At 47.9% G+C, this 16358-nt stretch overlaps 1 protein-coding gene across 1 annotated transcript in view; it reads left to right on the top strand.

Annotated features, from left to right (window-relative positions):
• LOC126335826 (toll-like receptor 2) overlaps window positions 1-16358 on the top strand; it is a 41176-nt gene that overhangs the window by 16099 nt on the left and 8719 nt on the right. The window contains exon 2 of the mRNA XM_049999292.1: window positions 5987-6176. Within this exon, the coding sequence (XP_049855249.1) occupies window positions 5987-6176 (190 nt within the window). The remainder of the gene's footprint in view (window positions 1-5986; window positions 6177-16358) is intronic.

The raw sequence follows: 16358 nt of genomic DNA, 5'->3' as shown, positions 1-16358 counted from the left end.
GCAGCAAGAGCTGCCAAGCGCGAGCTTTTCGAACATGAATGTTTCCGTGGGCATTGACCAAGCTTTCACTGACTGTGAGGATCATCAAAATGGTACTGACAGAATCGTTCACTGCCCATTCTGAAATGGTTTCCGTAGCCAGCTGGGTAACTGTCTATCAGATCTTTGATTGGAGGTCTATGTAATGACCGAATCATGAAAGGAAGACAGAAAAAAGAAAAATCACCCGAGTATGAATATTAGTTGTAGAGGCGCACACTGCGTACGCATTGAGAAACCATTGATTTCACGCGCACCGATTGCGAATTGGAAGTAAAAAGCGACGCAGTCACGAATCATCTACAAGCAAACAGCCTCAAACGCCGTATACACTTGCAAGGTACGGGGGTATAATGTCTATGAAACTTCAAGAGTTCATTGCTCCTATCTGACTTATTGGTTCTGTTTAACGCAGCGAATACAAACCCAGTGTCGTTTACATCGAATTAATTTAATTTTTTTTATTAATAAAACTCTTATTCTATCAGCAGTTTGCTATCTACGGAAATGATAACGCTTTGATTATGGTCTGTTAATAAACCTTACATTTATTCATTAAAAACAGGATGAGCAATATTCCTAACCTAAAACATTACAGTCAAATTAATTCCCTAAACTAACTATCCTATCACTGGCACAATGGAGGCTCTATCCCTAATCGTCCCTTTCCTTAACTTACATAGGTTTCTACTGGCCACGCAAGCTGCTTTTGCTGAAGTTCCGCCTAGACGGACACAGAATTAGAGAGCTCAAACAAAGAGCTAGTGGAGCGCGTCCGCAATTTCAGTTACAATGCCCTACTTTGTCAGATGTTTGCTCTAACATCACCATACTTCACCATGTAGATTACGACTGTCGTCCCAGGCACCAGCGTGATCCGTGTGAGCTCTTGCGGAGCAGACCCTCAGCGTGCGCCTCGCACCACCGCCAACAGATCTTGTTGCCGCCAAACTGTGCCGTTCCTCGCACGTGTACCCAAACGCGTTTTTTGACCAATCAGGACTCTGAATTTTCGTGCGGTTCTTGTTGCCGCCAAACGTTGCCGTTCCTCTCACATGTATTCCTACGCTTTTCGGCCAATCAGGACTCTAAAATTTCGCGCGGATCTCCCACCTTCCATGGGTCGGTTGTGCCCAGTTAGCTGCAACGGCGGGAGACAGTCTCTCGCTGTCCCGCACGTACGCTCTCTCACTCTCTCTCTCTCTTCTTCCACCTGTGAGGTCTCCGGCTCCCCCAATACCCCCTGTGGTCACAAGACGACAAAGCAGCCGCCGTGTGAAGCGCCGGCCAGCTGCCGGCCACCTCGCTTGTTCGACATCACAAACAACTCTTTCCTGTGTCCGTCCAAACCACATTCCCATTGACAATATGCAAGGTTCTAAAATCTTACGTACCAGTATTAACCTTGATATGTTGATACTAGTATCGCTCTGTCAAATGGCTCTCTCTATCCGCGTGTTATCTGTCTGTCATATACACTCCTGGAAATGGAAAAAAGAACACATTGACACCGGTGTGTCAGACCCACCATACTTGCTTCGGACACTGCGAGAGGGCCGTACAAGCAATGATCACACGCACGGCACAGCGGACACACCAGGAACCGCGGTGTTGGCCGTCGAGTGGCGCTAGCTGCGCAGCATTTGTGCACCGCCGCCGTCAGTGTCAGCCAGTTTGCCGTGGCATACGGAGCTCCATCGCAGTCTTTAACACTGGTAGCATGCCGTGGACGTGAACCGCATGTGCAGTTGACGGACTTTGAGCGAGGGCGTATAGTGGGCATGCGGGAGTCCGGGTGGTCGTACCGCCGAGTTGCTCAACACGTGGGGCGTGAGGTCTCCACAGTACATCGATGTTGTCGCCAGTGGTCGGCGGAAGGTGCACGTGCCCATCGACCTGGGACCGGGCCGCAGCGACGCACGGATGCACGCCAACACCGTAGGATCCTACGCAGTGGCGTAGGCGACCGCACCGCCACTTCCCAGCAAATTAGGGACACTGTTGCTCCTGGGGTATCGGCGAGGACCATTCGCAACCGTCTCCATGAAGCTGGGCTACGGTCCCGCACGACGTTAGGCCGTCTTCCGCTCACGCCCCAACATCGTGCAACCCGCCTCCAGTGGTGTCGCGACAGGCGTGAATGGAGGGACGAATGGAGACGTGTCGTCTTCAGCGATGAGAGTCGCTTCTGCCTTGGTGCCAATGATGGTCGTATGCATGTTTGGCGGCGTGCAGGTGAGCGCCACAATAAGGACTGCATACGACCGAGGCACACAGGGCCAACACCCGCCATCATGGTGTGGGGAGCGATCTCCTACACTGGCCGTACACCTCTGGTGATCGTCGAGGGGACACTGAATAGTGCACGGTACATCCAAACCGTCATCGAACCCATCGTTCTACCATTCCTAGACCGGCAAGGGAACTTGCTGTTCCAACAGGACAATGCACGTCCGCATGTATCCCGTGCCACCCAACGTGCTCTAGAAGGTGTAAGTCAACTACCCTGGCCAGCAAGATCTCCGGATCTGTCCCCCATTGAGCATGTTTGGGACTGGATGAAGCGTCGTTTCACGCGGTCTGCACGTCCAGCACAACGCTGGTCCAACTGAGGCGCCAGGTGGATTGGCATGGCAAGCCGTTCCACAGGACTACATCCAGCATCTCTACGATCGTCTCCATGGGAGAATAGCAGCCTGCATTGCTGCGAAAGGTGGATATACACTGTACTAGTGCCGACATTGTGCATGCTCTGTTGCCTGTGTCTATGTGCCTGTGGTTCTGTCAGTGTGATCATGTGGTGTATCTGACCCCAGGAATATGTCAATAAAGTTTCCCCTTCCTGGGACAATGAATTCACGGTGTTCTTATTTCAGTTTCCAGGAGTGTATTATTTTCTGAATAAATATCGTGTAAGGTGCTAAAATCTGCCACCTTACACAATGAGGTAATGAAAGTCATTGGAGAGTGATATGCACTTACTCAGATCGCGGTAGTATCGCGTACACAAAAGTGCAGTGTGTTGGCGGAGCAGTCATTTGTACTCAGGTTTCCGAAGTGATTATGGTCGCCCGACGGGGATTAGCAGTCTTTGAACGCGGAATGGTAATTGGAGCTAGACGCATAGGCCATTCCATTTCGGAAATCGTTAAGAAATTCATTATTTCGAGATGCATAGTATCAACAGTGCGCCGAGAATATCAAACTTTAGGCATTACCTTTCACCGTGGATAATAATGGTGTGGACTGTGTTTACATGGAATTAACTGTGTCGTCTGGTCCAAGCGAAACGAACATTGACTGGAAATGGCTATGTTCGTCTTCCTGGAAACTATTTGCTACTATTCATGGACTTAATGCTCGCAAAAAAGATGGAATTTTTATGGATGACAATGCACCATATCACTGGGACAATTCGAGTGAATGATTTGTCCACCTACCGAACATTTATGGGACATAATCGATGTGGTATCGATAGCTACGATGCCATAACGTAGGTGCGCTCTGCTAGGTTGGCACTACGGCAGACACCGACGACAGCGCACTCTAGCCGGAGCGGGAGAGCTCTACGAGCTCTGCTCCAGATTCTGCCCATTTCGTCTAAGAGCAGACGGCCTGGAAACATCGCTTCAACCTCAGGTTGCTATTGAGACTATGTTCTACTTACGACGGGTCTAAGAATTGCACCTCACGGAAAAGTTATGTATTCAGTTAATACTGTCATATAGTAAAACCATTTGTAAGAGCAGTACCGAGAGATTTTCACCTTCTCCTGCTTCTAATCACTTCCTACATTCGACCTACCCTTCATTTTACAGGAGCAGACCCATGCGCCGCCTTCCAGGCGGGATACAACAGCCGAGACCTCAGTTCGTGCACGAAATAATGCACCGGCAACACTTTCGCAGTTACGGATGTCTGTAGAGAGAGCATGGCTCAATATTTCTGCACAGAACTTCCGACGTCTTTTCTAGTCCATGGCACGCCGAGCCGCTGCACTACGCCGGGCAAAACGAGGTCCAACACGATATTATGGGGGATCGCATTACTTTTGTCACCTCAGCGTATACTTGCCTTCAAACGCCGCAGCAAGGAAGAGGTCGCGAATTCCAGCGAGAGACTGTGGCCTCGAACGGACGAGCCAACAGCAGATGCTACGTAAAGGGAGAAGTTAGACTTAAACAACTTGGTTCACTAAGGAGGACTTGCAAAGCTTCCCTGTCCGTGGCTCTGGGCAAGGGTTGTTGGTTTTCATCGCACGTTTACCTACATGTAATGTGTGTGAGCTACCTTCTGACGAGCACTTGAACCCAAAGCGTTCGCTTACAACAACGCAATCTGGTACGCGCGTCGTTCCTAGTCTTTAGCACCATTCTTTGCTGTTTGTTCCCGACTCTTAACTACTGTCCATGTCTACCTCGTTCGCCTAAAGTCCGAGTCAAAAATGGTTCAAATGGCTCTGAGCACTATGGGACTTAACATCTGAGGTCATCAGTCCCTTAGAACTTCTTAAACCTAACCAACCTAATGACATCACTAACGTCCATGCCCGAAGCAGGATTCGTACCTACGACCGTAGTGGTCGCGCGGTTCCAGACTGAAGCGCCTAGAACCGCTCGGCCACATCGGCCGGCCGTCCGAGTCATTCCTTAATGTCTCCCCCACACAGACCTGAAACATTTCCGCTTGACCCCGTCGCTGTTTCACTCCTCTACGCAGCCGCTTGTGTACCACGAAACGGATGACCAAAGAGCCTGCTTCACTTCTGATCTGAGAGTGTTATTCGGAAGTAAGTATGTACGACCGACGTCGGGTTACTACTATTAGTGTGACAGGGAACCTTCAAAGTTAGGTTATAAGATACCATTCTTGACACAGAAAATACAAATATGGCAACAGAACTTAAAAATTACCAACTGTAAAATTTATTAATAGCAAAAAAATCTTCGTAACCGACGTTCTTGACAAAGTTTGTAGCATTAACTGGTGAGAAGTGGAACAATAGGGAAACCGCCTTCAGTCTTTCCACTTTATATTTATAAATGTGTTCGCCGTGTGTTGCGTGTCTACAAAAAATGTAATTAAGTTAGTGTGTCCTAAACCGTTCCTACCAGAATGGAAAATCGATAAGTTTCGGTATTTATATAAGCTTCTAAGTTTTCACGGTTAGAAAGTATGTAGATTTAGGTCAAATAAAGGAGAGAAAAAGAAATTACTTCTTACATCATACAGATGAAAGAGTGTGGAAGCAGTTGCCTGATGTCCGCTAATATAATTTTTTTATGGAAAATCGATAAGTTTCGGTATTTATATAAGCTTCTAAGTTTTCACGGTTAGAAAGTATGTAGATTTAGGTCAAATAAAGGAGAGAAAAAGAAATTACTTCTTACATCATACAGATGAAAGAGTGTGGGAAGCAGTTGCCTGATGTCCGCTAATATAATTTTTTTATATTCTAAGACCTATATTCCAAGACGTGAGTGCCATAATCTACGCCATTACATATCTTGAGGCGCGATACGACATGTTTAAGAACCTCCAAGCAGTCGCTGGTCTCCTCCATGACCGGACGTAAGCACTATAGAGATTCTGTAGCTAGTTTGGGACAACAGAGCTGAGTCCTCTGTAGCTTCTCATGAAACTAAAAGCTCCACTGCATGCTGCGAGGTACAAAATGCGGCGTGCAATAATGCACGTACTGCATCCATTCATATTACGCGATGTGAAAGATCCAACACCTTTTTCTCGTATAGCCGATGTGTTCCCATTGTATGATTACAATGACCATGATGGTGGCACCAGCGTGGTATATTGCAAGGTTCTTCTCAAGGGCAAAAAGGGCTTCTGGTATCTGGACCGGAAACTCGTTTCCATGACCTCTCCCATACTCTATCGAATATAGTGGTTTCCACTGGGTGTTGCTGAGTCACTGGTTGGTTGGTTGCAGCGGCAGCGACCGCCCTTGGGTGGTAGGCACGCTGGTTCCACTGCTGGAGAACGGACCACAGCGCTATCGCATCTGCCTTCATGAGCGAGACTTCCAGTTGGGCACCGTCATTGTCCAGAATATCTCCAGCTCCATGGACCGCAGTCGGCACACCATCGTCGTCCTCTCGAAGAGCTTCCTGTCCAGCCGGGTAAGTTCCCAACAGCCTCAGTCCCTTAAACAGCGCAACTTCTGTACAAAAGTGCTAGAGGCGTCCGCTTGTAAAGCCTTTCTCCCACGGGATTTGGTCGAAGAATGGCTTCAAATGGCACTGAGGATTATGGGACTTAACTTCTGAGGTTATCAGTTCCCTAGAACTTACAACTACTTAAACCTAACTAACCTAAGGACATGACATATATCCATGCCCGAGGCAGGATTCAAACCTGCGACAATAGCGGTCAAGTGGTTCCAGACTGTAGCGCCTAGAACCGCTCTGCCAGCCCGGCCGCCTTGGTCGAACAAGTGACCGACTTTTGTGACGTCACAGCGTCGGATTCCTCGTTGCAAAGCGTGAAAGGCACAATCAGGCACGCCAGATTTTTGCTTCGTGGAGAGAAAAGTGGGCAGTGAGATATAAGATCACTTTTTTTCATCCAAGTATACTTCGGAGATGTCACACTGGTTTATTCTTTTGCAGATAAAGCCCGCATTTCATGGGGCTTATACTACACCTTACTTGGTATTAATATATGCTACTTCAAAGCACCGACACGCTGAGGATCTCGAAAATAGGTCACCTTTGGTGCGGTTGTTTTATTAAAATGACGGGTAACGACATACTGGTGGTGAAAGGGTATTCGTATTTGGTTCTTTTCGTACTCTAATTAGCAAGCTATGAACATTTGCCGTTTCATAACAATGGCATCGAATATTTATCAAAAATGCGCCGCATTTCTTAAATACGTTATAATTAAATACAAGTTAATGAGGTATCGGCGGTAAACGCCTTCAGGAAATCGTAATAGCAAAGACAGAGTGAAAAAACTATTCTCAACAACAGTGTAATGAATACAAGCGTGGTCTTGAATCTACATCTACATCTACATGACTACTCTGCAATTCACATTTAAGTGCTTGGCAGAGGGTTCGTCGCACCACAATCATACTATCTCTCTACCATTCCACTCCCGAACAGCGCGAGGGAAAAACGAACACCTAAACCTGTCTGTTTGAGCTCTGATTTCTCATATTTTATTTTGATGATCATTCCTACCTATGTAGGTTGGGCTCAACAAAATATTTTCGCATTCGGAAGAGAAAGTTGGTGACTGAAATTGCGTAAAAAGATCTCTCCGCGACGAAAAAAGTCTTTGCTGTAATGACTTCCATCCCAATTCGCGTATCATATCTGCCACACTCTCTCCCCTATTACGTGATAATGCAAAACGAGCTGCCATTTTTTGCACCCTTTCGATGTCCTCCGTCAATCCCACCTGGTAAGGATCTCACACCGCGCAGCAATATTCTAACAGAGGACGAACGAGTGTAGTGTAAGCTGTCTCTTTAGTGGACTTGTTGCATATTCTAAGTGTCCTGCCAATGAAACGCAACCTTTGGCTCGCCTTCCCCACAATATTATCTATGTGGTCTTTCCAACTGAAGTTGTTCGTAATTTTAACACACAGGTACTTAGTTGAATTGACAGCCTTGAGAATTGTACTATTTATCGAGTAATCGAATTCCAACGGATTTCTTTTGGAACTCATGTGGATCACCTCACACTTTTCGTTATTTAGCGTCAACTGCCACCTGCCACACCATACAGCAATCTTTTCTAAATCGCTTTGCAACTGATACTGGTCTTCGAATGACCTTACTAGACGGTAAATTACAGTATCATCTGCGAACAACCTAAGAGAACTGCTCAGATTGTCACCCAGGTCATTTATATAGATCAGGAACAGCAGAGGTACCAGGACGCTTCCCTGGGGAACACCTGATATCACTTCAGTTTTACTCGATGATTTGCCGTCTATTACTACGAACTGCGACCTTCCCGACAGGAAATCACGAATCCAGTCGCACAACTGAGACGATACCCCATAGGCCCGCAGCTCAATTAGAAGTCGCTTGTGAGGAACGGTGTCAAAAGCTTTCCGGAAATCTAGAAATACGGAATCAACTTGAGACCCCTGTCGATAGCGGCCATTACTTCTTGCGAATAAAGTAATCTGCAAGGTTGCTGGTCCACTTTCAGCATACATTGGGTTGGTGCATAAGTTCGTAGCGTTATTGTTTTGCATGTTACCATTTTCTGGTAGGTATGAGTTTATTTATCGATTGTCATTTTTTATTTTTAGTTCACTGGTGCTATTTGAGTTTGCATATTGTCATTTTGTCCTTTGGAATTACTGACTGAAGCCGTGAACGCTAGTAAAAGGAGTTCCAAGAGGAGAAATCGGATCTTTTCCGACATATCCTTCTTTTTGAGTGCAGTAGAGGGGCGACAGCAGAGGAGGCAGCCAGAAACATTTGTGCCGTGTCCATGGATGACGCAATTGGACAGAGCACGGTAAGAAAACTGTTTTCTCGTTTTGAGGAGGATCGATTTGACATCAGGAAGATCTTCGGGGTTTGTCGAAGACCGTTTAAACACATTATTCAACAATGGTTCACGTCAGTATACTTGAGAACTGGCAAATGTGACCAACTGTGACCATTCCATCACCGTGCGACATTTGCATGCAATGGGGAAGGCTAAAAATTTGGTGTATGGGCACCACATGTTCTAGGCCAAAATCACAGAAATCGGCGGGTGACCATATATGCATGTCTGCCTGCTCGTCATCAAATGACTCGTGAACAACACCGTTCATTCCTATCATGCATCGTTACTGCTGACGAGAAATTGTGTCTTTACGTTGACTTCAGGACAATAAAGGAATGATGGATCCCGGGCAAAGCAGCAACTCTCCGTACAACGACAACCGCGCATTCACAAAAGATGATGTCATGCACCTGGTGAAACAGCGACGGTGTGGTGTACTACGAATTACTTCCCTGAGATGTAAGTATCACAGCTAACGTTTATTGTGAGCAACTGAGACGTCTTGCAGACGCAGGCCAAGAACAACGACCAGGAATACTGCTGGAAGGAGTGCTACTCCATGGTTACGCCTGTCTGCATTCTGCTAGATTGGCAAAAACCACCATACAGGAATTGGATTGGGAAGTCATTCCACACCCACCTAGTTCACCTGCTCTTGTGCCCTCAAATGTTCATCAAATGGTTCAAATGGCTCTGAGGACTATGGGACTTGACTATTGTGGTCATCAGTCCCCTAGAACTTAGAACTACTTAAACCTAACTAACCTAAGGACATCACACACATCCATGCCCGGGATAGGATTCGAACCTGCGACCGTAGCAGTCGCGCGGTTCCGGACTGCGCGCCTAGAACCGCTAGACCACCGCGGCCGGCAAAATGTTCATCTTTTCCGACTTCTATGGGGTAAACACAGGGCGAATCACCTACAACTTCCAGCGCATATAGTGCGGAAATGGAAAGTGCTGTTCATGTGCAGCTTTCACGGAATGTTTCCAGAATGAGATTTTCACTCTGCTGCGGAGTGTGCGCTGATATGAAACTTCCTGGCAGATTAAAACTGTGTGCCCGACCGAGACTCGAACTCGGGACCTTTGCCTTTCGCGGGAAAGTGCTCTGCCATCTGAGCTACCGAAGCACGACTCACGCGCGGTACTCACAGCTTTACTTCTGTCAGTATTTCGTCTCCTACATTCCAAACTTTACAGAATCTCTCCTGCGAACCTGCTCAGATGGTAGAGCACTTGCCCGCGAACTAGGAGAGCTTCTGTAAAGTTTGGAATGTAGGAGACGAGATACTGGCAGAAGTAAAGCTGTGAGTACCGGGCGTGAGTCGTGCTTCGGTGCTCAGATGGTAGAGCACTTGTCCGAGAAAGGCAAAGGTCCCGAGTTCAGTCTGCCGCCGGCAGTGCTGCGAGGCGGTCACGCGCCAGAGCGCTGCGGGCGAGGCGCGCACGGTGTGTTTGTGTTTACTTCGGCCGTTGTAAGTGCCGTTTTCCCTTCTAGACCACCATGGCGCACAACTATCGGAAGAAGACATTACGTTTCAACTTTTGTTCCGACTTCACCCGACTCAAGGCCCTGGAGGTAGAACGATTTATTCGCGATGAAGTTAAAATACCACCAACGGATCTAATTGGTATCCACTTGTCGGTAGTTAGCAGTACCGTCTACGCCAAAATGATCAACGATGCGACGTGCGACAAGGTGCTTCAAGAGGCAAAACTTGGACTGCGATTGTATCACTCCGACGGCAACGTCGGACCCGTTACCGTCCATCACGCAGGTCTCAGTACACGGACGATAAGGATCTTCGAACTGCCGTTCGAACTACCTGCAGACGTCGTCATCGAGGCGCTCCGTCCCTATGGCAACGTTCTGGAACATGTTGCCGAACGATGGGTACAATTTCAGACCTACCCGGTTTAAACGGTGTTAGAGTTGCAGAAACACTTATCGGAGGCTGCGGTGCCATTATAAAGTACGACGGTCAACCTCGAACCTGTTCCGGTTGCGGGAAAGAAGGTCACCTACGGTCTGAAGTCATTTAACGACGTGTCGCGCAGCTCCCGTTGTCGGAAGCGTCCGTGACACCCACGATGACCGACCTACCGGTCACTTACGCAGCGGCTCTTGCCACGTCTACAGTTTCGTCCAGTCCGTCGCCCGGTCCTTCCGATCGGCACGTCCCACCGTCCCAGTCACCTATGGACGGTGCGGACGTCCCACCTGACGACCTTGCCACCGAACAGGCTCCCGCACCGGACGCTGAGGAGAACAGTACTTCTTCACAACACCTGTTTGACAATTTCATTGTACCAACCGACGCCTTTTAACCAGGTCGACGCTCTTCCTTGCCGTCGTCCGACACTGAGGAACACGTGCGCAAACAACGCTCGCCACGTAGGCGCAAACGCCGTCGCCGTTCACCCACGGGCTCTCAAAGCGTCGCCACCCGCGACGACGAAGACGACACCCAACCAGCCGACATTTCCACGCAGAGGTCGGCGGACAACTTTCACGATGAACAAGACGTTTCGCAGGACGGGACCACTATGGAGGTCGCCACGCTCAATGTAACGATCGGTGCGCCGGTTGAGACGCCTGTCTCCCCGCCGACAACTCCAGATCTCTCTCACCACGATGCAATTCCCATGGACATTGGACAGACCCACGGCACAGGAGCATGGGCCGACGAGATTGAGGAAGATACGCCCCCTCCTCCGGATGAGTTGCCTCCGCCGGACAAGGCTGCCTGTTAACATCAAAAGCAAGGCACTGCAGCTGATGGGACGGGACTTCCTGTCGGTGCCCTCCTCTTACTTCCCTTGGCGATGGAAGATGCGCGTCCACCACCGCTGAAACAAACGTACCGGTTTGCCACACTGAACATCAACAAGATCGGCACTGCACCCAAGCTGCAACTCCTATGTGACATGCTTCGGGCCTCTGACGTCGACGTCGCCCTTCTTCAGGAAGTACGCGTTGCCACACTACCACCAGTCTACGGCTACGACTCATACACGTCCACATGTGATCAATCAGGGCGTGGAGTGGCTTTCTACATACGCGAAGGAATCCCACTCAAGGACACGACAATCCTTCCCTGTGGAAGAGGCATGGCTGTTACCATCTTCGACACGCACGTCATCAATATCTACGCTCCGTCTGGCTCCTCGAACCGTCGGCAGCGGTCCACTTTCTTCGGACATGACGTGGCGCCCCTGTTTTCTGGACGCTATGATCGCCTTATCATGGGAGGCGATTTCAAGTGTGTTCTCCATCCGCAGGACCAAATGCCTGGTTATTCGCCATGCCCGGCGCTTCTCACCTTAATCGAAGATTTTCATCTAGTGGACGTTTGGGAGAAAATTCATGGGAATACCCCCGGTTTTACCCATTATACAGCACATTCTGCGAGCAGACTGGACCGGTTTTATGTCTCTGCCCACCTTGGCAATGACGTCGCCCAAGGTGAACGATGGCCCCTTGCATTTTCGGACCACTGCGCCGTCATTTGCTCCCTGGCTCTGCCACCTCAGTCAGTGTGGCGCAGCAGAGGTCACTGGAAGCTTAATACCTCCCTCCTTAATGATCCACACTGTCGACAATGTATTCCCACTACATGGGCGTCTTGCGAAAGACGCCTTCCGCAGTACACATCCAAGTTCCATTGGTGGCTCAAATGTACCAAACCTGCGATCAGAAAGGCCTTCATACAATGTGGCAAGGAAGCAGCAGCATGGCATCGAGACACCACAAATTTTCACTACGCCGTCCTCCGTGAGCTCGATGCGCTCCCTCCATCACCTGACATCCATAGGGAACGACAACGTACTAAAGCTCGTCTCCCCTCTCTTCAACGTGCACGACTGCGTGGTGTCGTGGTGCGTTCCCGACGACAAGACCTCTTCCACGACGAAACCCCATCCACAATCCATGCCGCATCCGACCATAGTCGTCGACGTCGACTTTTCGTCCCCAACATCACGACCTCCGATGGTGTTCACCACACAACACAGACGGCGGTGGTGTCTGCCTTTGCTGAACATTATCGCCAATTTTATGATGATGAACCGATGGCGACGCCCATTCCTGCTGATCTCCGTATTTCCCCTGATCGGACCCTCACCGTAGCGGAGTCAACGTCCATGATGTCTGCAATCACCGCAGAAGAGGTGGTAGATGCGGTCAACAAAGGGACCCAGAACAAATCACCCGGACCAGATGGTCTCCCAGTGGAGTTTCACCGGGCGTTCGCCACGTTAATGCTTCCTCGCTGGACAGAAATGATTCAGGAACTCTTTACTCCGTCCTTCCCAATTCCACCTGATATCGTCACTAGCATTCTTCTACCTGTGCCTAAACCGAAGGGAGGGTCTCATGTCTCTGCATATCGCCCCATTACACTACTGAATGCACACTATAAAATCTATGCACGCCTCTTAGCAGCGCGCATACGCACCGTCTTACCTACGGTCCTTTCACCTGAGCAGACTGCACGTGGTTGTGGGGCCACCTTACAAACAGCCCTAGGAGAATGCCGTGACCTCATTGCACTGGCGTCGGTTTGTCGCCTTTGTGCAGCACTGGTATCCGTCGATTTCACGAGTGCCTTTGATCGCGTTCGACACCCATTCCTCCTCATGGTGGCGACACGTATGGGGTTCCCATTACATTTTGTCAATGCCACTCGCCGGTTACTACTTCCCGCGGTCCTATACGCCGCTCTGTACGTCAAGGATGCCCTATGTCTACTTTAGTATATGCCATTGCACTTGAGCCCCTCATCACTGGACTTACCTCTAGGCTGCACGGCCTCACTTTGCGTGACTACACCTTTCACTGTAGGGCTTATGCGGACGATCTCCTCTTTCTCACCTGCTCCTCCACGGAACTCAATGACGCCATCCAATGGATCCACCAGTATGGACGTCTTTCTGGTAGCATTCTTAATGTCCGTAAATCGACTATGATGCACATTGGGCGCGGCCTCCCGGCTATGGTGCCGAGCCCACTCCCAGTCAGGACCACCTTTCATTACTTGGGTATCGAATTTACGAGCTCCACACACCGCACAGTGGCCCTGGCATACCGGCGGCTTTTGCAGTCGATTCGGAACCATGTCCGCGGTCAAGTGCACCGTAACTTAAACCAACTCCAACGTGTGTCCTATGTCAACATGTATGTATCCCCTAAACTGGTACAAGTCGCCCAGATCCTCCCAATGCCGTTACTCCTTGCCCGCCGCATCCAATCAGCTTTCGTGTCAGCAGGGGCACTTTTCAAAGTCCGCTACAACACTCTAACATTGCCTCCTGCAAAAGGTGGCCTCGGACTCATCAACGTGCGGGCACGATCTTCTGCACTCTTTGTCCACACTCTGTTGCGGCACTGGCAGGGGACGATTCCGTCCTTAACACGCAGTCTCTTAGATATCCTCCGATCAGCTTCTCTCGATCCAGCGATCAATGTGGCACCTAATTCTCCATTACTGTACCACGTCGCCAATTGTTTCCTAGAACTCAGCTACGTTCGGGCCGATCTTCCAGTCACCCGTCCGCCCCGTACAAAAGATTATTATCGTTTGTTTATGCTGTCCAACCCTCGCGACCCCATGGTGCTACAGCATCCTGACATTAACTGACGCACGGTTTGGGGGTGTGTACATGCACCCTTTTTACCGTCGTCTGTGTCTGCACTCTGGTATGTTTTAGTCTATGGAAAATTCCCGACTAATAGTAGACTTTGTCGCATAGGACTGGCCACCTCCCCACTGTGCCCTGACTGTCAGCTCGAAGACACCGACGAGCACCGTGTTACGTGCCCCCTGAAACAAAACGTATGGCTCCTCATCCAACGAATCTTGGGCTTTTACCTCCGTGCCCCGCCAATGACGGTAACCCCGGATTTCCTGTTGTTGCCCCAGACATTTCACTACCCTCTTGCGAAGCACCATACCCTCATCTGGTTTCGAGGACAGGCTTTAGAATACCTCTTTCAAAGTGGTCCGCATACATTTCTTGACTTCTGGTACAAAGTTGTGACCGCGCATAGCACCCTCACCTGAAAACCGTCTTACCGACAAACTTTTGCCGGTTATCTCCGCAGCGTCTTCCTTGACCCCCCTGAAGAAGACAGAATATGTTATATTTTGTTGTATGTAATGTTTTTCTCTTTAATTAATTAATTTATTTTTTTGCTTAACTAACAGTCATTTCTATATGTTTAAATGGTATTGTACCTTGAAGAAGTCTTTCATTGTGAATATATATGTACTTTTAGTTTGTTCAGTACAAATTATTAAAAAAAAAGAAAAGAAAACAGGATATGTTATATTTTGTTGTATTTAATGTTATTCTAATAATTTGTTTACCTAACACTCATTTGTATATGTTTAACTGGTACCTTGAAGAACTGTTGCTTTGTGTATATATACATATGTACTCTCCGGGTGTTCAATAAACAAAAGTAAAAAAAAATAAAAATAAAAAAGTTGGAAGAGCACTCGCCCGTGGGAAAAAAAGACAGAATATGTTATATTTTGTTGTATTTACTGTTTTTCTCTTTAATTAATTAATTTTAAAAAAAGATGGTAGAGCACTTGCCCGCGAAAGGCAAAGGTCCCGAGTTTGAGTCTCGGTCGGGCACACAGTTTTAATCTGCCGGGAAGTTTCTTTCACGGAATGGTTTGGTAGTCATGTACTCGTATTGTTAGCCAGTCAACAGATTGTAATAACATTTAGAAAGTGTATTTTTGTGCAAACATACCCTTTTTAAATGGAACAATGCCCATTGAAATTAACAGACTAAAAGAAGGGTAAATCCGAATGTCAGAGGTATTTCTTGAGGGATTCTAGTGCGAGTCGTTCACGAGATATTGTACTTTGAAAAGTTCCCACGCCGAAACTTGAACAGTACCTGTGGTATAGCAAACACTAAAAAACTTCACTAGAGTACACAGTAGTTGTGTGGATTCTGACCAGTAACGAGACAACTGACCATCACAGGTTGTGCCCAAAATGATCACCGGCAGCGGCAACGCACGATTCCAGTCTGGTATACCAAGTGTAGCGGTATGAAATGAGAGTTAAGATCAAATGTGTCGATAGGGAACATTTGTTGTGAACGAGACTTAATTTTTGTTTATTTGGTTGGTATGACATCTGTCAAAGATATTTAGTATACATCAAGTCATGGAACAAACAACATCATATGTTTTCATCGAGTTAACAATGTCGAATTTTTTACCAGAAAATGATGATTTGCGGAAAGCATCAATTTTTTGTTTTAATTTGAAACAAAGTGCTGCAGAGTCGCATCGAATGCTTGTCGAGGCATATAGTGATAATGCTCTATCATAAGCAACATGCAAAACATGGTTTCAACGGTTCAGAAATAATGATTTTCATGTAAGAAATGAAGAACGTGGAAGACCACCAAAAAAGTTCGAAGACGCCTAATTGCAAGCAATATTGGATGAAGATGATACTTTGACTCATAAGCAAATGGCAGCAATGCTAAATGTAGCACAACAATTTCTGACCGCTCTAAAGCTATGGGAAAGATCCAAACGTGTGGAAAACGGGTGCCACCTGAATTGAATCAAAGACAGATGGAAAACCGAAAAACCATTTGTCAAGTTTTGCCTCAAAGACATGAAAGAAAATCAATTTTGCATCGAACTGTTACTGGCGATGAAAAATGGATTTATTTTAAGAATCCTAAACGGGAAAAATCATGGGTTAATCAGGGACAACCATCAACATCGACTGCAAAACCAG

This window comes from Schistocerca gregaria, chromosome 2, assembly GCF_023897955.1.
Source record: "Schistocerca gregaria isolate iqSchGreg1 chromosome 2, iqSchGreg1.2, whole genome shotgun sequence".
Classification (NCBI taxonomy): domain Eukaryota; kingdom Metazoa; phylum Arthropoda; class Insecta; order Orthoptera; family Acrididae; genus Schistocerca; species Schistocerca gregaria.
This window is presented reverse-complemented; position numbering and strand designations above follow the sequence as displayed.